Source organism: Oncorhynchus keta, chromosome 2, assembly GCF_023373465.1.
Source record: "Oncorhynchus keta strain PuntledgeMale-10-30-2019 chromosome 2, Oket_V2, whole genome shotgun sequence".
Classification (NCBI taxonomy): domain Eukaryota; kingdom Metazoa; phylum Chordata; class Actinopteri; order Salmoniformes; family Salmonidae; genus Oncorhynchus; species Oncorhynchus keta.
The window spans coordinates 23,303,211-23,328,230 of record NC_068422.1 but is presented as its reverse complement, the minus strand read 5'-3'; the positions used below and the strand labels follow the sequence as shown (position 1 = coordinate 23,328,230).

The window sequence follows — 25,020 nt, the reverse complement described above, 5'->3', positions numbered from 1 at the left end:
TGAGCATGTTTCTCAATCCGCTGGAAAAATCCCCTCTTGTAGCATCAAAGTAAAATAACCAATCACACTACAAACAAGCGTGTGTAGTCACTTTGGTGAGACGTGCCAGTTACATTGACCTTTACAAGTAGCTTTATTCTGCCAATTATGTAAACCATATACCTCTATGACATGTCTACAGAATACTCCTAGCACATACATCACACTGTATTCGTTTCATAAGGACCCCAGTTTATGCTTACCCCACAATATTTCATATGCTGTGTGAAACCAGACATGAGGTGCTGTAAAAGGCAATATATCTGCACAATCTTCGCCTTATGGGAGATTCTCTAGGGCGGTATATAATGCACCTATAGGCTACAGTTGTCTCAATCAGAAGGCTCTCCAGATTGAATGGAAATTGGGAGCATAGACATCAGCTGCATCCACCTGGTTATGATAGTTGACACTGACTTTCCCAATGTGTTAATCATGTCTGGTTACCTGTTCTAGCATTAAATATATTCCCATAATTGTATTCAATCACAAAATAAAATGTAAATTACCTTCTTCTCCATGATGGTAACAACATCAGGCAGACCGCCCAGCACTTTGCCACGATCTAAAAATGTAGATATCATATAATCACAAAATTGTCTGAATCAAAAGATTTCCCACAGAGCCACAATCTAGCATTATAACAAGAGAAGGTACTCACTGGCTTCAGCATATGCTTCCTCTCTGGAAAACAATAGAAGAATGGCATTGTTAGTGAGTTCATTAGCACAGTGATGCTTGCTATATTTCACCCCAAGACTGACTCCGTACACATGTTCTGCTTTGCCAAATACATTAACACTATGTAGGAATCCGAGCTGCATTTTAGCTGTAGGAACGTGGCATTTATACAGTACTGATGCCCTAGATATATGTCCATGACATGAACACTGAACAGAATTATGATGTGATTATCTTACTTTAGTGTTGTGAATTCCGCAAAGGCTTTATCGTAGGCTGTGAACGAAGAAAGAAAAGAGAGGATACAGTTGGGCTTTTCATAATGTTTCATTAATGTTACACCATACAAAACCAATTTTGAAGTATAGATGGAGTAGCCTACTTTCTTTCTTTCTTTTTGTTGCTGTACTTACTGCTACTTGTCTTGGAGACACAACAGCAGTGTGGCAGAGACTTATCATACCTCAATATTGTAATGTTGTTCTGTTTTGCCTGAAATAGCTCATCCTCCCTCACTCATTACTGTTTCCAGACCACAAAATCGCATGACCTGTCAGGGACCAGCCCTTGATTATGTTTGCCATCAAACAGTATGTTGACTAACTGAAGTATGAGCCAGGATTGCACCTTTAATATTGTTGTTCCTGTTATTACATCCCCCGGATTTGCCTAAATATGCAGCTTGCTTCTGTGTATCCAGCTGCAGAGATGCCCTTTTAATTATAAATGTAAAAAACTGCAAAACAACAGTGTGAGACTGGACACTGCATGGGTTAGTCTAAGACTGGCAGGACAACACCGCAACAGTGTTAAGTAGTTGGTCATTTTAATAAAGATGTGCAGTGATCTCATTACTGTGGTCCAACTGAAGACTCCACCTCATTGATATACTGCCAGAGCAATGGTAATAATATACAACCTCTGCTTTTTCTACATTCAGATGTTATGTACATGTACTAAGATGTTATGTACTCATACTAAAATGTTATGTACACATATTAAGATGTTATGTACACATACTAAAATGTTATGTACACATATTAAGATGTTATGTACACATACTAAAATGTTATGTACACATACTAAAATGTTATGTACACATACTAAAATGTTATGTACACATACTAAAATGTTATGTACACATACTAAAATGTTATGTACACATACTAAAATGTTATGTACACATACTAATGAAGACAACTACAAATGCATGTGAATATAAAAAAAAAAAGTAACTTCATTTATCAGGTTTATCATTTCCAGGTTACCATTATCCTGGTATTGTCATTGAGGTTCATATGCTGAATGTGCTATTATCACTCTTTGAATTAATTTATTATACTATTTGCAAGATTGGCGGAGAAGTAGGTTGTTAAAGTTGTATTGTACAATACAAGCACAACAACAAACATACTCAATATCAGATATCGTCTGACTTACCATCTCCAGAAAGGTCAATGGTGCGACTGTAGGTGTTCTCCGTATCTATGATCTGGATGTGGTACAGACCCTTATCCTTTTCTGTGGGTTCAAGGATCTCCATAATGGCCATGGCAGGGGTACCTCCAATATGCACCTTCTCAGAGTGAGAGAGTTTACTTTCCCTGAAAGGGTAAAAGGGGAGGAACCGATGGAGCATAAGTATTGTTTTTGGAATCCATTGTGTTGGATTGAGTAGGTATCAACTGAAGTTCACAGGTAGCTCAATGAGGAATTTATTAGGAGAACATTTAAAAAAAACATAATATGAAATTGTGATTGATTCTAATGAAAATAGTCAAATGTCTGGATTTCTCGCATAATAGGTATAACTAGTAGTTTGTCAAATATTGACCCGCTACAATTGCTGTGCTGGACCATTTAAGAATCATCATTATCTTATTTATGTACCATTGCCCTCTTGGGAGTCAGGGAGGTCCTGAAATTTGCCCAGCTGAAATTTGTGAGGAATCATGAAATGGTAGGCTTTGTTCATTCATTGTGTGTGAAATTGTTGCCATGCTGAAACATGCTCCCCCTGTCAGTGCCATGCACACTGGAAGAAAATAAAGACCCGAAGCAGCTACTTCAAAATGTCCATACAGGGATTAGAAGACCCACGCATGGTTTAGCTGAAACTGGTTTGCCTTACACAAGCTGCTGTAACCAATGACTTCCCACAAGCCTGAGGGAGTGTTTTTTTTATTTATTTTTTACCCTGTAGCTATTCTACTAGGTACAGTAGGCCTGAATAATTGTTTCCATTTGGGAAAATTGTAAATATGATAGTGTGTGAAGAGAGGCAGTCTCTCGTCTCCCTTTTGTGTCACTCCTTTTCAATATCCACCTTTTTATAATAATCTCAAATCATGTTTACATGGCTGGCTCATGTTAAGCCTTGGAATAAAACCTTGTGCGGATTCTATTTCCATACACATTTCCATAATTTCTAATTATCTGCATAATTGAATAAAAAAGCACCCCCCAAAAAAACTTTACTTACGCATGCAGCCAATGGATTTTCATCTCCTCTGTGTAGTATTTCATGTGGCAGTGGAGCTGAATGCCTGTTGCCGTGCAGTGAATTGCCAGCTCTGCTGCAGAGGATCCTGGAGAGAAAAAAAGGAAAAACCATGTGTTCTTTAGTGTACATATGCTGACATTTATATGCTATACTTCTCTTAAGCTAACATATCTTCTTAGATATATACAACTTGGGTATTTGCTGTGGTTTACTAATTGGTTGGCCGGTGCTGGGAATCGGAATCACTGCAATAAATGCCGTAATGGAGATATGACTTCTGGCTAGGATGACAGGTACAGTACAGATGTTACTTGCAGCCCAGTTCATGAGGGTGGAGTAACAGGACCCTTGATATGCCCAATGGCTGTGCAATCCTCCTCATTAGTTGTGCTGTACTGATTTAGCTGCACTGAGAAAAACCACAACTGTGAGGAACAAATTATCTGCAATATAACGATCAAGTGAGTCTAACTGATTTCTTGCACTGGTTGAATAACAAGCAGAATAAACTGATAACACATTTGTTTTAATACTAAAAAGAGAAGTGACAATCAAGAATATATTAATACCTACCAGCAAGTTTAGAAAGCTTCTCGATTATTTCATCAAAGGCTGTAAGAGAGATGTTGATAAAACAAAATTATGTTCAAAGTATGTTTACAGTAAGACAATATTTCAGATGCAACATAATATAGTTTTCATATTCATATTTACCATGGCCGGATATTTCAATTTGGGACTGATCCTTTCCTCTGTCATCACTAATGGTAGCTTTGTAAATGCCAGTGGAAGCCTTGGAGAACTAGGTTGGATAAAAAACAAAGCACAATTTCAGGGATCAAAATAGAATGCAGTCAGTCGATAGGCCCACTCTCTGCAATAGTAGCAGAGACCATGTAAGCTACATTGGCTGCATTACATTGAGAATAATTGTTTTAACTTAGTCATTTCTTGTTCATATAATTGAAAACAATTGTCCCAATTTCATATCATTTTCTCAGCTCTTCTGGGACTTACATTGCCTTCAGAAAGTAATCACACCCCTTGACTTTTTCCACATTTTGTTGTGTTTCAGTCTGAATTTAAAACAGATATAATTGAGATTGTGTCATTTGTTATGAGAAATGAAAAGCTGAAATGTCAATAAGTATTCAACCCCTTTGTGATGGCAAGCCTAAATAAGTTCAGGAGTACATTTTTGCTTAACAATTCACATAAGTTGCATTGACTCACTTAACATGATTTTTGAATGACTACTCCCATCTCTGTACACCACACATACAATTATCTGTAAGGTCCCTCTGTCGAGTAGCGATTTTACAACACAGATTCAACCACAAAGACCAGGGAGGTTTTCCAATGCCTCACAAAGAATGGCTCCTATTGGTATATGGGTAAAAATGAAAAAAGCAGACACTGAAAATCCCTTTGAGCTTGGTGAATTTATTAATTACACTTTGGATGGTGTATCAGTACACCCAGTCACAACTAGAATACAGGTGTCCTTCCTAATTCCGTCACTGGAGAGGACGGAAACCACTCAGGGATTTCACCATGAGGCCAATGGTGACTTTAAAACAGTTACAGCGTTGTGATAGGAGAAAACTGAGGATGGATCAACAACATTGTAGTTACTCCACAATACTAACCTAAATGAAGGGTGAAAAGAAGGAAGAATACAAATATTCCAAAATATGCATCCTGTTTCCAATAAAGCACTAAAGTAAAACTGCAAAAAAATGTGGCAAAGAAATTAACTTTATGTCCTGAATACAAAGTGTTATGTTTAGGGCAAATCGAACACAACACATCACTGATTACCACTCTTTATATTTTCAAGCATGGTGGTGGCTGCATCATGTTATGGGTATGCTTGTCATCGGCAAGGACTAGGGATTTTTTATATATAAAAAGAAACGTAATAGAGCTAAGCACGGGCAAAATCCTAGAGGAAAACCTGGTTTGTATTTATATTTGTATTTATAATGGATCCCCGTTAGCTGCTGTTAAGGCAAAATTAAGGCAAGCATACAATTTTAAAAACATGACAATGCATTCATAACAGATTTCACAAAATCTGTGCCCTCAGGCCCCTACTCCACTACCACGTATCTACAACACAAAATCCATGTGTATGTATGTGTATAGTGTGCATGTTATCATGTGTGTGCATGCATGTGTCTACGCCTATGTTTGTGTTGCTTCACAGCCCCCATAAGGTGTATTTTTATCAGGTTTTTAAATCTGATTCTACTTCTTGCATCAGTTACCTGATGTGGAATGGAGTTCCATGTAGTCATTGCTCTATGTAGTACTGTGCACCTCCCATAGTCTGTTCTGGACTTGGGGACTGTGAAGAGACATCTGGTGGCAAGTCTTCTGGGGTATGCATGAGTGTCTGAGCTGTGTGCTAGTCGTTTAAACAGACAGCTCGTGCTTTCAACACGTCAATACCTCACACAAACACAAGTAGTGATGAAGTCAATCTCTCAGCCACGAGAGATTGACATGCTTATTATTAATGTTTGCTCTCTGTGTACATCCAAGGGCCAGCCATGCTGCCTTGTTCTGAGCCAATTGCAATTTTCCTAAGTCCCTCTTTGTGGCACCTAACGAAACGACTGAACAATAGTCCAGATGCGACAAAACTAGAGCCTGTAGGACCTTCCTTGTTGATAATGCTGTTAAGAAGGTAAAGCAGCGCTTTATTAGGGACAGACTTCTCCCCTTCTTAGCTACTGTTGTATCAATATGTTTTGACCATGACAGTTTACAATCCAGGGTTACTCCAAGCAGTTTAGTCACCTCAACATGCTTAATTTCCATGTTATTTATTACAAGATTTAGCTGAGGTCTAGGGTATAGTGAATGATCTGTCCCAAACACAATGCTTTAAGTTTTTGAAATATTTTTGACTAACTTATTCCATGCCACCCATTCTGAAGCTAACTGCAGCTCTTTGTTAAGGGTTTCAGTCATTTCAGTTGCTGTAGTAGCTGACGTGTATAGTATTGTCATCCGCATACATAGACACTGAGTTTACTCAAAGTCAGTGGCATGTCATTAGTAAAGTTTGAAATAAGCAAGGGGCCTGCGATTCCTGAATCTACCTGGATTATGTTGGACAGGCTTCCATTATAGAACACCCTCTGTTTTCTGTTAGACAGGTAACTCTTTATCCACAATATAGCACGGGGTGTAAAGCAATAACACATACATTTTTCCAGCAGTAGACTATGATCGATAATGTCAAAAGCCGCACTGAAGTCTAATAAAACAGCCCCCACAATCTTTTTTTAATGAATTTCACTAAACAAATCATCAGCCATTTGTGTAAGTGCTGTGCTTGTTTAATGTCCTTCCCTATAAGTGTGCTGAAAGTCTGTCAATTTGTTTACTGTAAAATAGCATTCTCGTCACTGGGAGACAAATTCACCTTTTAGCAGGTTAATAACTTAAAACACAAGTCCAAATATACGCTGGAGTTGCTTACCAAGACAACATCAAATGTTCCTGAGTGGTTTGGTTGGTTGTTAACTTAAATAGTCTTGAATATCTATGGCAAGACTTGAAAATGGCTGTCTAGCAATGATTAACATCCAACTTGACAGAGCTTGAAGAATTTTAAACAGAATAATGTGCAAATACTGTACAATACAGAGACTTACCGAGAAAGACTCACTGCTGTAATCGCTGCCAAAGGTGATTCTAACATGTATTGACTCAGGGGTGTGAATACTTATGTAAATTATATATTTCTGTATTTCATTTTCAATAAATTTTCAAACATTTTGAAAAACATGTTTACACTTTATCATTATTGGGTATTGTAGGTTGTTGAGTGAGAAAGAAAATAAATGTAATACATTTTGACTGTAACACAACAAAATGTGGAATAAGTCAAGGGGAATTAATACTTTCTGAAGGCACTGTACATGTGGCCACTTGATGAGCAATATCAAACATGCAACTGTATGTCAAGCACAGGATCAGAGTATTCTTTTTCCATCTCATAGCTTTGTGGGGACATAGTATGAGTGAGAAAGCAAGATTGCAGGGTGTGATTATGTATAATGACATCATTGGATGTGACTGGTTTCTATGACAGCGGTGCTCTACTGAGGAAAGAGGCGTTCGTCTTCTTCCCCTCGGGGTTATTCCTCTTGTTTCCTATAAATGGCTGGTGTTCCTATGACCGAGAGTCAAAACGCGCCTTGACTGCATCAGTGTCCGCTTCTCTGACTTCTCTTACATGATCACCAAATGTTTTGGTGGCTGTGTTTTTGTCTTGTCTTATTGTATAAAGCCAACCGTTCCCCTAGGAACTGACTGCATGAGCGTGTAGGCAGATAATACCCTCCTTCAACAACAGCGATATATTGTAGTACTAGCGACAAAGATGTCTGACTCTTGCTTGGCCTGATTGTGTCTAGATGTTTGCTGATGATATGGAAAGCCATAGAACTCTTCAATGGCTGCCTTGAGATTTCCAGCAATGGAGGTCATAGTATGAATGCACCCAACCCAGTTTAACTGGAATTCAGACGGTAAGGTCCTTCACTGTAGCCTATTATTAAAACTACAGGGTCTCAAGACACTCCATTGTGCTTCTGCCTATTGTCCACATAGCAACTGCTATTATATGTAGTTTGTTCAAGCTGTGTGTTTATGTGATAAAATTACCAGGGAAATAGGAAACTTGCAGGTTCCAGATGCCAGACTGGCTGGCCCTTCAGGGGTAATCTCAACGTCATCCTTGAACCAGTGCAGCACTGTTTCTTTCTTCAGATTGTCCACCTGCATTATGAAACAATAGACCCGTTACCTGCAGAGAGGTGGACCAGCCCAAACAAAGAGGCATGACTGCACTACAACAACACCATCTGTCATCATGCCTCTCAACAGAGGGGAACAGTGACTAAACTGAATCATGCTGACTGTGTTTGTCGTTTAGGTTGGCATTAGCGATAACTCACGCCATAATTTCCATTTAATCTCTTGGTCTAATCTAATTGTACTTAAGGTGAATGTTTAATTACCTTGCAGATGAGTGCAACAGAACAGTCGTCCCCAACATGGACTGACAAAAACTCACTGAAGTGGGGGCCTGGAAATAGGGCAATAGACAGAAAGTGGGTGAGGGGGATGTGAGGGAGAGAGGTGGAGGAGGGGGATTTGGAGGGAGGGGGAGAGGGGTCAAAAAGGTCAAATTTGAATGCATTGTTTTGCTAATAACATCCTTGTATCCGTGTAATATCTTTCCTTGTAATATCCTTGTAACAATGGGTGGCTTATGGATTTGCAGGTGAGATAACAGTGTGTGGCTTCCAGAAATAATGTGAACCTTAATAATTCATCATGATACCTAAACATCATCTTAGTGTACTGGCTGTTTGAAATTAATATTTAATTCAAATATTACTCAAATTAATTTCACACATTTTTTACTTTTACCTTCTTTCACTCTGATGTACTCGCTCCTTTGGTGTTCTGCGTCTGCAAGAGCTGCCTTGAAATCTACAACCCAAACAAAGTGAAACATGAAATAAATCCTGGATACCTCATGGAGCCCTACCCTGTATTCGAGCCCAACAACTCCCCCACAGCAGACAGGCCCTCACCATCTCCAATTAGCACCAGAGAGGACTGGCCTCTGGCTTTGCCATCCTCGATCTGAACAGTAAAGGTACCCTCGCTATCCTCTGTGAAATGATCCAGCACAAACTCAATGATACCAGTCTCCACGTTGTGACTTGCATGATTTGGCTGAGAACACAGAGAAGAAGACACCAAGAAAGTTTACAGGAGAGGACTTTACTGAGGGAATTTTGCGAATCCAATAATGTGGTTATGTTGTGTGATCTACTCTTGGCTTAAAAAGGCTATTCATGCCATACATCGTGATGAGAGTAGAAAGTCGAGTTCAAAGACAACAAAAAAATTGTCTGTGCATGTTGTGTCTGAAATGACACCTGTATAGTGCATGACTTTTGACCAGAGACAATGTGTCAGTTTAGTGTTGACAGGAATAAGGAAGTGACTCTTACATCATTTGCTGAGAGCTCCTTGTTGTTACCAAAGAACTTGTAGGTGACAGCAGAGGAGATGTGCTCCGCCTGCAGCCAGAAGCACATGCGACCACGCTCCAGAATCTTGTAGGCCAGTTGAGTCTTTAAAGGGATCACTGTGGAAGCAGGATAAAGGGAGGAAGAAGGTGATGCAAATAGAGGTACGTTTTGTGATAGAAATGACATTTGCCCATGAAAGAAATGTCATTTGTTCAACAGGTATACATTTTCCTCCTCAGAAAATAAGAACATGCTGTGATGAACCACATGCTAAAAAGTTGATGGAGCAAGGGCTGAAAAACTATTTTCTGGGATTAACAGTTGTCTCCTTTATGTGGTTTACACGGATCTTACCTCATCACCAGTCTACAACGGCGCCCACGCCCATACAGTATATGCAGATTATTCATGCCAAATCCCCAAAAATGTAATCGTCTTTTTACCCTGGGCTGTGTATTCCAAAATATAATTTGATGGGGACCAGAATGAATGAGATTGAAAATAAAAAAAATCCATATTGAATAAATCCAAACAAAACCTACCCGGGTGTCTGATACCATAGCTCTTTGCCAGCATTTTCTCCAGCTCTGTAATAGAGGTAAATAAGGGGAAATGCATTTCAGTATTCCAATGATCCAATAGCTGTTTCGCAAATTGATTTCAGGAAACAGCCAAACAGCTTCCTTCACAGCAAAGCCTTTCTACATGAAACGTCATCGTATACTTCCACAGTAACAGTTATCTGCACTGCACAAGACCAGACATGCATGTACTGTATCACTAGATCCTATCATATTTATGAATGACTGTGATGTGTGCCATTATTGTCTGTGTATAATGAAGTGCTGTTGTGTTGATTTAGATGTACTAGTACAGTAGGCATGTATGGACAAAATCTATTTTATACCATGATATGTCCAGAATGAGGGTTATAAATAAGTAACCTCCTATTTGTGATCCACTCCCCACCCAGGGCCTACCTTCGGCATGGATTTCATGGCTGGCAGAAACACCATCCGTGTTAGTTACAGAAACAGAGAAGCAACCCACATCCCCCTGGTCAGGGTGCTTGAAAATAAGCTTGGAGCTAGAATGTAATAGAAGAAAAGACACACCATTGAATATAGGGTCGAGGAGATATTTAGCACATTAATAGAAGTATATATTTTTTATTTAACTAGGCAAGTCAGTCAAGAACAAATTCTTATTTACAATGACGGCCTGGGAACAGTGGGTTAACGGCCTTGTTCAGGAGGCAGAACAACCGATTTTTACCTTGATAGTCGGGTATTCGATCTAGCAACCTTTCGGTTACTGGCCCAACGCTCTAACCACTTGGCTACCTGCTACCTATTACACATTTCTGAATCACTACTGAGAAGTTTATTTAGATGAAATATATTTGATCTATTGACAAGTTTTGTGCATAGCTTACGTGCTGCCCTCTGTTTTGATGACAATTTCTTTAGAGAAGTCAGTGATTTCCTTGTAGAATTTCTTCCACACAAAGTGGGAGCTCTCCGTAATTTGACAGCTTTCAAATGACAGGATGATGTCACCTGACTCTTTGTCCACTGTGCAGGTCATCTCCTGGGCACCTTTTGGATTGAGAAAGCAAAGAGTGAAGTTGACAGGCAACAGCAATAAAAAAATCTGGCATTGCAAGTACAGCATGTCCTAGAGATGGGTGTTTAGGTGCAGTCATACAGTACTCGCGTAGTATGTTCATTATATGTCCACAGTGTATTTGTGTCTGTATGTTCTGCATCCTCTGTTGAATTAATATCGAAAGAATTGTGAGAATGACTTTTCCCTGATCTCACCCAGTGCTTGAGTTGCTGAGGTCCCTGCAGAATACAACACTGCTCTCTGCTGGTTGCCTGATGCTCTCATTCCAACCACTTTACAGAGCTCCATATGAGTCATGCATTTTTCTCTCCTCCCACGTCCTCCCAATGTTCCTTATCAACAGAAGAACAGACAACCCCTCCCTAGGCCCCTCCTCAACATCCCTGTCTAGTGTACCCCACACTTCGTGGTGTTACTCTCCTACATTTCAGCTAATCTAACTCCCATTTTAATGGGAATCCTGACCCAAATAAACATTCTCTGTGGAACGCACTGAATGAATGCTGCTCTGTACTAAGCCACATTGAAGCTCAGCATCGGGAATTGTGTCTGTCCAACAGTACCTTCCACTGCTTTGGCAACCACAGGGTTAGAAGCCAAGGAAGGCTTGCCGGCACCTTCAGAGTTCGCCGCGCGCACTCTGAACACATATGACACTCCGGCTTCCAGCCCAGTCACCTGAAAACAACAAGTACTGTAAAATGTGCCAGACAGGGTACATTGTCATAACTCATAGGTATTCTAGGAATACTCTGTACCTTGTGGTAGCGGTGACTGACAGCATGGCTCTCATTGGAACAGTGCCATTCATCTGAGCCTTTCTTGGCAAAGTCCACAAAGTAGCCTGTGATTGGGCTGGCGCCAGTGTAGATGGGAGACTTCCACTCCACCACCACAGAGTCATCACGGATCTCGCAGAAGGTCATGTCATAAGCTGGTCCTGAAATTCAGAGTGCAGTAAATGTAGAAAATTACTTTAAGTCAGACACACAGTGTATAGAGGTCAGGCTGTCTTAATGATTGATGTTGGAAGTGGCACTGCCGATAAGCTTGAATGCACCTCTTCCAGAATTCATCATCACATTAAAAGGATGAGATATACATTACGGTTTAAATATGCAACAGTATTTGCATGTAAAATGGCATTCGCTTCTTTGAACTATGCACCCTTTGTTTCATCTTTAAATTATCAACTTGTTTCAGAGAGGTTTTCGGTGCTGTACCTGGCTCTGGCATGGTCCAGGCATCACAGTGGAAAGCCTTGCTAGGGGCAGAGGGGGCACCAAGACCAGCAAGACTTCCACCATAAACCATGAACTCATAGACTGCACCTGCACTCAGATGTCCAACCTGTAGTTGATAGGGAAAGTATTAAAACTGTTAGAATCACTGCATAATAGACTCATAATGATCCTAACTGTAACAGCATTTTTATTTGACTAAGGTCAATCAGATTTATACCTTGAACAGCCTCTCTTTGATGGGTGGGATGTTGACCTCTCTCCATGTGTGTTCTCCGTGCCTGCGTTTGTTGATGTAGTATTCAGCCACCGGAGAGCCACCCGAGTGGACGGGCCGCTTCCAGTTCAGAACCATGGACTCTCCATCACAAGCGAGCAGAGCAATGTCATATGGAGCAGAGGGAATCGCTGTAAACAGAGTTGAAAGGTTTCTAAACATGTATCATGGTGGATATATAGCAGGGGTCCCTAACTCCTGGTGAAATACTGGTTGTGCAGGCTTTAAGTAGCATGTATACAGTGCATACTTTCCGTATCCACTGTATAATACATCAATCTTAATTCATCATGGAGTAAACTAGCATGTTAAATATGATCATTGTTCACTACAAACTGCAAAATACTGCCATCCACATAGTTTGGAGTATCACCAATAAATGAGTTTAAAAATGTATGGTGTGATGAAACAATCTGCAGTTGTTGGTTGAATGTCCCAAAGGAACTCTGAGCCAATGGTTGGTTTTTGACTCATATTGCCTAAATTATTCACATTATTTGGATGAGAAAGGTACATGACGATTGGCTAAATCAAATAGGCTCCCAGTCTGTCCTGCTGAAACTTTAGAATTGGAAGGATAATGGTCCTCTTTTATTGGAGACATTGATTTTAGATATTCGGCCAATTTAAGGCATCAAAGTTAGATGTCTTTGTTTGTCATACTTCTGGACAGCTACCAACAGACTTGTTAAACAGTCTTGATAACCTTGCTACAATTGAATCACTATGATCATTCACAGAGAAAAGAGTCTCCAGCTAAGCACAGTGGGTCGCTAAAATCGTGTATTTGCATTTTTCTTCTGCTGTTACTTTTGCTACTGCCAGATTGAACCCAGCACTTTTTACGCCTGGTTGGAACCTTGACTAATGACAATTATATCCTGTGCGTGTGCGCGTGTGCGTGTGCGTGTGTGTGCGTGTGTGTGTGCATACTCACTGAGGGCAGCTTTGACAGAGAGGGGAGACGATTCCTGTGATTCATCACTAAGACCCAGCTCATTGATGGCTTGCACACGGAAGACATACGTCTCACCAGTGGTCAGGCCTTGAACCACAAATCTAATCAAAAATAGCAGATGAAGTAAAATGTCAACATATTATGATGAATGAAATCACACTCTTCAAATAATAAGTCTTTGACTGAATACATACTTGTTGCTCTTGTGAGGCTTGTGGTTAGCTGAATCCCAGTCCTTGGAGCCTTTTACACAGACATCGATGTAGTAGCCAATAAGGTTATTAGGCTCCTTGGGTTCAGCCCATTGGATAACAAGAGATGTGTCAGTTTGCCTTGTGGCAACCACCTGACCAGGAGCGGAGGGGACACCTATAGTAGATCAACAGGGCATGGTTAGGCTCCTTAAGTTCAACCCATTGGATAACAAGAGACGTGTCAGTCTCCCTTGTGGCAACCATTTAACCAGAAGCGGAGGGTTCACCTACAGTAGATTAACAGGGTTAATGTCTAGGGGAAAATGTCAACTATCTACTTACTTTAATTGAAGGACTATTATTTCTTAGCAAAATCTACAATATGAATTACTTTTTACATTTTTTCAAATTCCACCCTTGACTATTTCTGTGATTTGCAGGGAGTTTGACTTTTAGAGAGAATACTTGAGCACAACCTTGGGGAGGACTCTAAGAGATCGCTATAAAGCCATTGAAGAGGACCCTCTTACCACGCAGCTCTTGAGTCTGAATGGGCTCAGTAGGCTCAGAGGCTTCACTGCTGCCGTACATGTTTGCAGCCAGTACACGGAACAAGTACTGTTTTCCCTCAGCCAAGTCAAACACTGCATAACGAGGAGATCTCACAGGCACCTGAGTGTTCACCCTCTGCCACGCACCGGTCTCAGCTAGGCACTGTGATGGTAGAACCCCAAAAACAAGATTTACACCCTGTTCAACAGGCAAATGAAATGGAGAGAAAGATAGAACCCCAATTCATTTTGCTGACTTCAGCTATTAATTCGGGTGGTGAACCTGAATATTTTTGCCCTCGATTATACTATTGAACGCATCTTAAGAAAGATTCCATCTGTTTTAGAGCAGAGTTTCTCAAACTTGTTGGGCCCGCTGACCACATAATCAAAAAATCTGTTCTTGTTAGTAATAATCCTAAAAATAAATGAGACATTTATATATTTTTTTATATTTTAAGATCTGGCCACAGACCCCACTTTGAGAACCCTGTTTTAGTGGACACAAATCTATCAATTCCATGTTGAAATGTGTGAGAGAAAAAATAAACCTGGGGGAGAACAGTGAGAATACCAACCTTCTCAATATAGTACCACACTGGGGCCCGGCCGTGATAGGGGGCAGGTTTCCAGCTGAGGACAACATATGTTCGGTCGGTCTCTGGGGCATGCAACTTTGAGGGGGTTCCTGGCACCTTCTTCTCGTCTACGGACACAAGACATCACAGAGATTTAATGTCTTTTGCCCAAGTGGGAACAATCACCCGAGTTGACAAAAATATTGCCACAATAACAAATGTTTTCAAGGTTATGAAATTGTAGTACTGAAGACTTTTTCTCTAGCCTGTCTATGCACATGGATCTGTTGCTAGTACAGATGTGTTACATTCAGTCTGAAGAAGGTGCCACAGATGGTTGGATCTTAGCATCCTGATGGAATTCTCATCAAAAACTAATCAGCAGCTCTCTGGTGAGCCCAAATTTAGGCTGTATAATTATTGCTAATTATTGAGACGGGAGAATCGTGAAAAGAAAATGTGAAATATGACAGTTGTTATTGGTGTTTTATTATACAGATGGAAGACATTGTACAATGTGAGGGGCTAATGATATCTCAATATTCTAAATGGGTAGTTTACCCTCATTCTTCTTCTTAGTGCTACTGACACTGATGAAGTATAAAGAAATAAGCCTAAAAAAGTAATAGCATGACTGCTTAGAAGAACAAAGATTTTTGTATCAAACTAGTTTCAAGGACCCCCATACTTCATAGAAAACCATTTAGTACCTTCAACGTCATCGTAGTAAGTTACAACGTCAAGTTTACCACCCAACTTGATGGCTGTTAAACAAAGATAGAAACAGAAAATTATATACATTAATTTTATTCTAGGGAATACATGACCTCACAAGTTAAAGTTTACGAATCCATCCTCACATTACCATGGAGTCTTTCAAATTCAGTTGGGTCCAGGGCGGCAATGGGGTCAGACATTCTGGAGGGCTTGCTGATGCCTTTTGAGTTTATCGCTCGCACACGGAAGTAATAGGAGTGGCCCTCAAAAAGGCCAGGCACAGGGTATTTACAGATCTTAATGGGGGAGTCGTTGCACTGCACCCAATTTTCAGTTCCAGTTTCGCATCTGCAAATAATTGAGGAAAATTGGTACATCTCCAATATGTAGCTACATTATCCTGTCACAAGCTACGAACAGTGGTGGGAGATTATAGCTTGTAATTTACAGTTTTGCCTCCCATTTTCGGCCTAGAATGATATGTGATTTTAAGAGAAAAAAAATACCAGAATGTATATAACGAGGGCCTGGAGTTTTTCCTGGTCAGGTAATGGCATCAGGGAAAAAGTAACGGGAAAAAGTAGCTGGAAATATTCACATTTGATTCCCATTTTAACACCTTTCGTTACCTATCCACAAAGTATCCAATAATGGGGCCTTCAGTAGTGGTGTTGGGAGGCTTCCAGGACACGATGACATAATCTCTGTTGGCGTCATGGATCTTGATGTCCATAGGGGCACCTGGAGACCCAGGTACTGGGGGTGGACCATCTGGCATAGGTACACAAAGCAAGTCACATCATCACAGTCTGTCAAAGTACATCACGCTATATTTGAAATGCCCTGTGAACAGAATTATTCAAGGATCAAAGACCTTTTTGAAAAATAGAAGAATATGGCTCATACTAGTTTTCAAAGTAGATGAATTGCTGGTACACACAGAGGTGGTATACAATTCTCAAAGTTAGCAGATTTTTTACCAGCACAGGAGACGAATGCACTGTGCGCAGCATCTCCCCCCTTTGTCACCATACGGAGAGTGTAAACGCCCTCATCATCCTTGTTCAGGTGAGGCAGGGTCAGCTTGGACTCGCCTCTACCAGACTCTATCTTCACCCACTTGGAGTCTGACAGCCGATGATCTAAAACAAAACAAAAATGCCAATATTAAAAGTGAGGAACTGTCCATGGCTGAAGTTACTAAAATGGTCTTGTAAATCGGCTGTTATGAGCAGCTATGATTGTAAGAGAAAATGTGTTACCATCTCTGAACCATTGAGCTTCAGGCTGCAGATTGGCTAGGTTGGGGCTAATGTTCATTGTGGCTGCCAATGTGACCGTGTCTCCTTCTGTTCCAAAGACCGAGCCAAAAGTCTCCAGGAAGGTGATGTTGATCTTGGTGTATTTGATCTCTGGCAACATGGGAACTGCAAAAGATAGTAAAACAGGATAGACATACAGTATTATGACTCTATTTTAGTAATATAATTATAGATGACCATGATCAGAAGTATATTCTGCAATGATGTATATAATTACATACACTTTAAAAGAGAGAAAGCACTGAATTATTTGGAAGACTGTGTTTTTTTAATTTTTTTTAAGCCATACAAAGGTGCAATTTATGTTGTGTTTAGTATAGAGGTTTCATCAGATAATGTCTCTGTCTCTGATTCTTACAGGGATAAATAAAAACAAACATTATTTTCATATGTTGAGAATGCATGTTTGAGTTGATATACCCTACATTACTCATCTCATATGTATATGTATATACTGTACTCTATATCATCTACTGCATCTTTATGTAATACATGTATCACTAGACACTTTAAACTATGCCACTTTGTTTACATACCCTACATTAATCATCTCATATGTATATACTGTACTCGATACCATCTACTGCATCTTGCCTATGCCGTTCTGTACCATCACTCATTCATATATCTTTATGTACATATTCTTTATCCCTTTACACTTGTGTGTATAAGGTAGTAGTTTTGGAATTGTTAGGTTAGATTACTCGTTGGTTATTACTGCATTGTCGGAACTAGAAGCACAAGCATTTCGCTACACTCGCATTAACATTTGCTAACCATGTGTATGTGACAAATACATTTGATTTGATTTTGATCTACAGTAGTTTGTTTGTCTCTCACAATAGTATAAACATTTTTATATGTAGCAGTAGTTTGTTTGTCTCTCACAATAGTATAAACATTTTTATATGTAGGTTACATCCTTGCAACTCAAGAAAAATGTTGCCATATTCAAACAATCCCCAGTTACTGGATTTGACTCAACAGTGGTCAAGATCTACTCAGAGGATAAATGTATCAGGAAGAATACACAGGACAGTGGTGTTGGGTGGACTTACTTGTGTAAGGAAGCCATGCATAGGAAGATAAATGCCCTTCTTCTCTGAATCCTGAAAAACAGACATATTATACACATACAATCACTACACAACAACAAAATACATTACACTATAATATTGTATTGTGGAATAAATCAAGTATATAAACATAGCATTATCATTTAAATAAGCCATATCATAAAAACCAATGCCTTAACAAAACTTATATACTGTATGTTTGCTTTGCCAAACTTACTCTTGACAATGACAGAGGCCTGAGTAGAGACCTGTCCATGAATGTTACTAGCTACAGCAGTGTACTGCGCAGTGTCATCGGTTTCACACCTATAGGGAATACCAGAAGAATACATTGTTGATAATGTACATGAACACATAAAAACATCTCAGCAATACCTAAGGCTTAGACTTTGTCTCCATCTATAGTTTGTGTGGGTATATTTTTGTATGTAGGACTTTGATTAATTGACTAACCACCAAACATAATTTCCTGAGTTGAATTTACAGGATGGTAAACTTTCAAAGGATAACAAATTATGCAGATTATGCAAATTGCTGTTGACAAAATGATTACTGGGAAATATCAAGCCATGATCCTCATTTGAAATGGTGCTATGACTTTATGAAAGCACAGTAAATGAATACTGCAAATATACATAATAATAATAATTTTCTAGCTTGTAAGGGAAAGGGGGATACCTAGTCAGTTGTACAACTGAAGGCATTCAACTGAAATGTGTCTTCTGCATTTAACCCAACCCCTCTGAATCAGAGAGGTGCGGGGGGCTGCCTTAATCGACATCCACGTCATCGGCGCCTGGGGAACAGCAGGTTAACTGTCTTGCTCAGGGGTAGAACAACAGCTTTTTACCTTGTCAGCTCGGGAATTCGATCCAGCAACCTTTCGGTTACTGGCCCAACGCTCCTAACCGCAAGGCTATAGTACCTTCCACCCCAAGGTTCTCTTATTTTGACCTCTACAGTATAACCACACACTCAAGGTCAGATATTATCAAATGTTTGGAACTTAAGACAGGAGAATAATGCTATGCAGGGGAAAAAACAATTGCATGAATTATTCATGAGATATTCATGAGAGGCTCTAAGACATGAATGGCAAACATCTAAAGCTGCAATGAGAGAAGAGGTTGAGAATAGTGACAGATATAAGACATTGACCATATGCCATTTTAAAGCTGTCCATGCTCACTTTCCCTCAATATTTCCAAACCATGGTTGTTTTCTTTGAGTGTGAAAGAGTTTGAACTCAGGGAGAATACAGAGTGGCATTTCTTTATTGAAACCCTTCACTTTGATTTGGAGAGGCAAAAAGAGCTTTGAGACTTAAGGTGCGATTTAGCGTTGGTGCTCCTGACACTGACAGCGAGCGTATACAGTGCTCTTTAAGGAGCTCCAGGATCAAATGACAAAGAGCTCAGCACTTTTCTATGAACAGCTGATGAGTCCTCAAGACGAGGGCAGTGCCCAGGGGGGCTTTGGACTAAATTGGAAAAGCTCCACCGCTACGGCTCCACCATTCACAAGGCTCCCTTTTGTGAACACTTGCGTGTTAATTAAGTTAACAGTAAACAATGTGATTGTGAGTGAAATGCAGGGAGGCCACAATGAAAATCTCAGATGGTCCAGGAGCAAAGTCATGATATTGTTTAAGACTTTTTAAATGGGGGTGATAAGCTACCATGAGAGAATAATGTTTTCCGGACAAATGGATCTAAATAATATAAAAACCTGTGATTTCCCATAACATAAAAACCTGTGATTTCCCATAACATAAAAACCTGTGATTTCCCATAATATAAAAACCTGTGATTTCCCATAACATAAAAACCTGTGATTTCCCATAACATAAAAACCTGTGATTTCCCATAACATAAAAACCTGTGATTTCCCATAATATAAAAACCTGTGATTTCCCATAACATAAAAACCTGTGATTTCCCATAATATAAAAACCTGTGATTTCCCATAATATAAAAACCTGTGATTTCCCATAACATAAAAACCTGTGATTTCCCATAATATAAAAACCTGTGATTTCCCATAACATAAAAACCTGTGATTTCCCATAATATAAAAACCTGTGATTTCCCATAATATAAAAACCTGTGATTTCCCATAATATAAAAACCTGTGATTTCCCATAACATAAAAACCTGTGATTTCCCATAACATAAAAACCTGTGATTTCCCATAACATAAAAACCTGTGATTTCCCATAACATAAAAACCTGTGATTGTTTTATCACTGAATGTGTGTATCCATTGTGCAGCCTAAGGTTTTTCCTCCTGTGAGAATAACTTACTTGACGATCTCCAGGTTATGAATTCCAACATTGTCCTGCACATTGTATTTCATTGACGATAAGTCAATGCTGACACCATCTTTATACCTGGAGAGAAATCAATTAGAAATGGTTAAGGTGAAGTCTTTCAAGTGGCTGTGATAACACAGGAAAAAAGTAATAACAGTATGCAGACTATTGTGATGTGACTGTGTATAAGCAGCCTGTACCTGTGTCATAACGTATACCTTTAGTGTAAAACTATACAATTATTACAGAGCCCATAACAGGTTAAGATTAGCTATGCTGACTTCTTAACCTCAGCTAAAATCTAACACCATCAATCATCCGTAAAACTTTGACCACTATTTCAATCTAACAGAGGGTATGAAAGAAAAAAACAAGCATTAAGCAGTTCTCCCGTTGTGCTACACCAGTACAATAACATTCTGCACCGATAGATAAGCAGCTAAATGCTGCTGTTGAACTTGCTGAATGACTGTTTTGGACAGAGATGTAGGATTTTCATTTGATCACGCTTTTGTAACTGAGATTTTTCTTGCAAACTTGTAGTGTATTCTAGGTTTAAAAATGTCAGACTTTATTTGCCATAATGAAAAAAATTTAACACCCCTACCAAAAATGTCCATTCATTATTATCCACATAATAATTCACATTGCTTGTTGCTGCAGCCTTATTTTACTGCTGTAGCAAACTGGCTCAAATGATGATCCTACATCTGTATTTAGTCTGAATCCTCACCATTTCACAAAAGGGGTTGGGTAGCCCTCGACCGTGCAGTATAGCTTCACGGGAGTGTGCTCCCAAACGGTATGGGATCGGAGTGTGGTCAGGAACTTAGGGCCCCTGATCATAGACTCCTCACGGACGTACTTCTCAACCATCTTCTTCCTCACCTGAAGGTAAAGTGTACATTTTACATTTTTCTTCAATACCCTATTCAAACTACTAAGCCAAGCCAAGCTGAGGCGACCTGTACTGCCCTGGCCAGGTAATGCATCCATCATAGTTACTGGAACCGTGCTAGACAGGATAATGCAAAAAGTAAATATCAGAGCCTGCACAATATGGTTTGGCTTGGCTCAAACATGTGAAAAGTGTACTTGTGCAGATCTGATACATAATATTTTTGCTCATCTTTTTCAAATGACATCTTTAATTATGGTGACATGCTGAAATCTCCCAATATGACAGATGAGGACCTTACCACTCCCTGGATTCTTGTTTCTTGTTTGTGATGATAATCATCCTCCACCACCTCAGAGCTATATGAGCAAAACAAACTTAGTTATTAAAGGATAATTTACAAAAAGTCAACATAAAACAGTCTAAACAGCTAATTTTGTTTAAGTTAACAAGCATTTACAAACTAATATAAGAAAGCCCCAACACAGTGAAAAACTAAGCACCACAAAAAAAAATCTATGTTAAGTCTAACCATAACAATCATTATTTGCTATACATACAGTAAGCATCTTATTTGCATTTTAATCATTGGCTTATTTCTGAGTAAATGTAGTCATAGAGCTACATAGCACTTCGGTAGCATCAAAAGACCTCTAACAGCATCATGTTGACAGTATTCTCATGCCCTTTTTTGGCAAATTACCTAATGTACTATTTATTGCGGATGTATCATCAGTCTATACATACCTGACAGAATGATCATAGAAGTGTGTACAGGTAATATAGATTACGTGATCGGAGATGACACAGATGAAACTGGGTACAATCCATAGAATGTATGGTGCAAACTAATATGAGTGTCCTGTCTCTACTCCTGATGTCAACAAACACAAGTAAACACACCCTTATTTAAAGGCAAATCAGTCCAAGGTGTATTACAGAGGAAAATGTTAATGGTATTATTATCATACACAAACAAATATGACAATTAGTCATCATACAAATTAGTAAAGCATATGTGTCCCCAGTTTATAGAAGAGAATGTGATCCAGTGATGTAGTAGCAATAGGATGGCTGCATAGTTACATGAGATTTGGCAATTAGCAGGGAACCAACCTATTAGTGGGTTACAAGTGCTCTCTCTAGGTGTAAACTTAGCCACTGTTAAATGCCCAGCTGAATACACTAACTACCATTTGAAACTGTACACCGAGGGCCAGATTTACTTGGTGTATTTACACCAGTTCTTTATTCTCAGAGGAGAATAAAGACCGGGACAAATCTGTTAACTGTCTTAATTTACATTTAATCTAACTATGCTAAATAAGCTCTATAACAGTTTAAATGCGTAATTTACTATAGTAAATAGCAGGTGCAATTTATACTCCTGTGCAAACAATTGTAAATCTGGCCACCAGTTTCCAAACAACTAGTATGTTTCAAATGAAGCATAGGATTCCAATGGGCCCATCTCCTTACCTTGTGTACTGCTTTGCTACCACCTTAGACTGTGCACTGTGGTAGTCATGGCTGACGTGCACGTGCTTGTGTCTGGCAACTGTCGCAGCCATAGTTGATCACTTTTAATGACCTGTGATTCAAACAAGGAACACACTTACTGTATTCTATTGGCTAGCAGCAACATAATGGCAACCATAGAAATACAGTATAATAGTTGTATCTCGATGATGGCAACAAACCATGGTAATGTAGAATTACTACAATGCAATGCAACGGATCCATGGCTCTTCGGGCTCTTTGATCCATTGATGCATTTCAGGGCACAATATGCAGTATGATACAGTATGTCCTTCAGCATTAAATTATATGTCTTAGGTATTAGTGCCTGTGAGGTTACAGACACTGGTGATAGAATTCCATCAAACCTGCAGTGTGGGAGAAAGATTGGGCCTGTTCTTATGTAATGGAAGAGTCTGAGTTATGGGCAGAAGAAATGGAAAGCAAATTCATTGGAGGTTTAAATTAGATGGTGAGGGGGTTGAGGCTTAGAGCTAGTTAATGGCTTAAGTGTTCATCTATGAAAATTCAGTTATTACCAGTTATTCTCACAATACAGCAATCTAAATATAATTCAGACCATATGAAGGAGATAAATATAGCCTATATTCACAGGTGATGTGGTGATAAATAAGAACATACAAAACCATATAGCCTCTAACAGATTGAATATTAACAGACACAAGAACAGTCTGAGCACTTGCAAGTTATTTTTAATTGCAGTAAATAATATGGGAATAAGGTCCAAACTTAGTTTAAAGTAACTGTCCAGGGTTTGCAGATTTCTATGAAATATGACCTATAATTAATTACAATGAGTGAAATAGTTTTCCTTCCAATTTTTTTTAGTTAAGTATGTTTATTAAAAAGCAGCTTTTCTTTGTTGGAAGGATGCCGGGCGAACCCCAACAACAGAATGGTGTGGGCATAAACCGGTCATAAAAAATATTCACATCAGTAGACCGCTGATTGGCCAGCTCAGCCAATGAGCCAACATGACATCATTTTCTGTGAGGAAATAGCAAGCATTTTTTAAACGGTCTGTTTGAGATACAAGTTTGAGGTGGAGTTTTTTAAGTGTTTTTCACCAATGTATGCTTTGGCCACAAATACGAGTAAAGGACAACGTTATTTGGTTGTCAGTTAACAGAATATTAACTTTTAAAAGTGAGATTTTCACTGGACAGTTACTTTAAAACGTTCTGTAGCTTTGAAAATGTTCTCTGAATATGGAAAAAGTTGAATTCCCAGTCCTACAAAGTTGCATATTGCCTCTCAATGTGTTTTGGAATAGGTTTACAACCAAATAACAGATTTTTGACTCTATTCTTTTCCTTTTCTATCTTATTCGCTCATTCATTTATCAGTCAGGTTAAGCTAATTCTCAAGTGCAGCAAAAGTGCTGAACATCAGAGATTCAGGTACCAGAAATATCTTGACACTTGAACTCCTGAGCCACATTTCTCTGCATATAGAAGACAAAGTAAACTGTCTTTTTATAGAATTCATTTTAAAAGTCTATATAAGCTGATGCCTCCATTTATCAACATGCCATCAGAGCAATATACTCATATCAATCATTTGTGTCCAAAAACTATTACAATGAATATTTCTAGATAATATCCTTATTATGTCAAGGTCTAGGCAGTAGCCTAGGCCCTAATTAGGTAACTGGACTAATCAATCTCAACATTCTGATATAACCAAGAACCAAGCATGCATCTCTCAATTCAACACCTTTCTGAAAAATAAAAATAATCTGAAAAGGAAGGAAATAATAGGCATGACTTACCCCAAGAGATTACACGAGCGCAAAGCAGAGTTAGGTCAGCCTAAACCCACTTGGGAGTCACTGGCTGATGAAAACCAAAGATTAACCACACAGAGTGCAGCAACTCTTGCATCCCATTTATGGATAGGCATATGACTATATATAGCTTTTACATGAACCCGTAACATAATTTCTTACTTGCAGTAGGCTAGGCACAGATCACATAGTGTTAGTTATTCTTTGATCACTGAATAGGTCATAAAAACTGTATCCAGTTTGCAATATTTACAAAATGAGGACTGAGCACAATGTGTTCAGTTTACATCATTTAAATAATGTCATACTTTATTTTTTTTTCAACTCTATCCATGAAATTGAGGATAATTTTCATATAGCCTATATTTGTTTTTATATTTATTAGCTTTAAGCTATGTTAATATAATATTGCTTAGCTCTATACTCAACTGAAGGAACCTTAAGACAGAATCTTAAGATGACCTCCTGAAACCTGAACTGTGGCCAAGCACTATTTTTAACAAGAGATTGGGTTAACAGTCACAGCAGTGTGATATGCCTAGGCTATGGCTATTCTTGCCAATAGCCTGAGGCAATGTCACACAGTTTGTTAGCTTCATGCAAGCATAATTTCTCCATTACTTATCTACAAGGCCTAAATGATACAATAAC

The 25,020-nt window shown here is 39.1% G+C and overlaps 1 protein-coding gene across 3 annotated transcripts in view; it reads right to left on the bottom strand.

Moving 5' to 3' along the window:
- The window catches only part of LOC118398219 (myomesin-2-like), a 42,524-nt gene that overhangs the window by 1,214 nt on the left and 16,290 nt on the right, over positions 1 to 25,020 (bottom strand). The window contains exons 1-35 of one of the 3 annotated variants that reach the window (XM_035793355.2): positions 24,355 to 24,462; positions 22,524 to 22,635; positions 21,346 to 21,403; positions 20,880 to 21,034; positions 20,138 to 20,224; positions 18,052 to 18,140; positions 17,817 to 17,867; positions 16,699 to 16,863; positions 16,417 to 16,578; positions 16,066 to 16,207; positions 15,585 to 15,784; positions 15,430 to 15,483; positions 14,720 to 14,847; positions 14,121 to 14,304; positions 13,591 to 13,765; positions 13,376 to 13,497; positions 12,382 to 12,569; positions 12,144 to 12,270; positions 11,679 to 11,860; positions 11,484 to 11,598; positions 10,727 to 10,889; positions 10,272 to 10,378; positions 9,834 to 9,878; positions 9,271 to 9,407; positions 8,845 to 8,989; positions 8,678 to 8,740; positions 8,263 to 8,330; positions 7,907 to 8,020; positions 3,938 to 4,025; positions 3,797 to 3,835; positions 3,203 to 3,308; positions 2,161 to 2,324; positions 960 to 996; positions 701 to 723; positions 549 to 604 (exon numbers count right to left, since the gene is read on the bottom strand). In XM_035793355.2, coding sequence (XP_035649248.2) covers positions 549 to 604; positions 701 to 723; positions 960 to 996; positions 2,161 to 2,324; positions 3,203 to 3,308; positions 3,797 to 3,835; positions 3,938 to 4,025; positions 7,907 to 8,020; positions 8,263 to 8,330; positions 8,678 to 8,740; positions 8,845 to 8,989; positions 9,271 to 9,407; positions 9,834 to 9,878; positions 10,272 to 10,378; positions 10,727 to 10,889; positions 11,484 to 11,598; positions 11,679 to 11,860; positions 12,144 to 12,270; positions 12,382 to 12,569; positions 13,376 to 13,497; positions 13,591 to 13,765; positions 14,121 to 14,304; positions 14,720 to 14,847; positions 15,430 to 15,483; positions 15,585 to 15,784; positions 16,066 to 16,207; positions 16,417 to 16,578; positions 16,699 to 16,863; positions 17,817 to 17,867; positions 18,052 to 18,140; positions 20,138 to 20,224; positions 20,880 to 21,034; positions 21,346 to 21,403; positions 22,524 to 22,615 — 3,831 coding nt within the window. In that variant the 5' untranslated portion in view covers positions 22,616 to 22,635; positions 24,355 to 24,462. Of the gene's footprint in view, positions 1 to 548; positions 605 to 700; positions 724 to 959; positions 997 to 2,160; positions 2,325 to 3,202; positions 3,309 to 3,796; positions 3,836 to 3,937; positions 4,026 to 7,906; positions 8,021 to 8,262; positions 8,331 to 8,677; positions 8,741 to 8,844; positions 8,990 to 9,270; positions 9,408 to 9,833; positions 9,879 to 10,271; positions 10,379 to 10,726; positions 10,890 to 11,483; positions 11,599 to 11,678; positions 11,861 to 12,143; positions 12,271 to 12,381; positions 12,570 to 13,375; positions 13,498 to 13,590; positions 13,766 to 14,120; positions 14,305 to 14,719; positions 14,848 to 15,429; positions 15,484 to 15,584; positions 15,785 to 16,065; positions 16,208 to 16,416; positions 16,579 to 16,698; positions 16,864 to 17,816; positions 17,868 to 18,051; positions 18,141 to 20,137; positions 20,225 to 20,879; positions 21,035 to 21,345; positions 21,404 to 22,523; positions 22,636 to 22,744; positions 22,898 to 24,354; positions 24,463 to 25,020 lie in introns of those variants that run through there. The other 2 variants (XM_035793364.2, XM_035793372.2) reach the window with 2 other exon arrangements.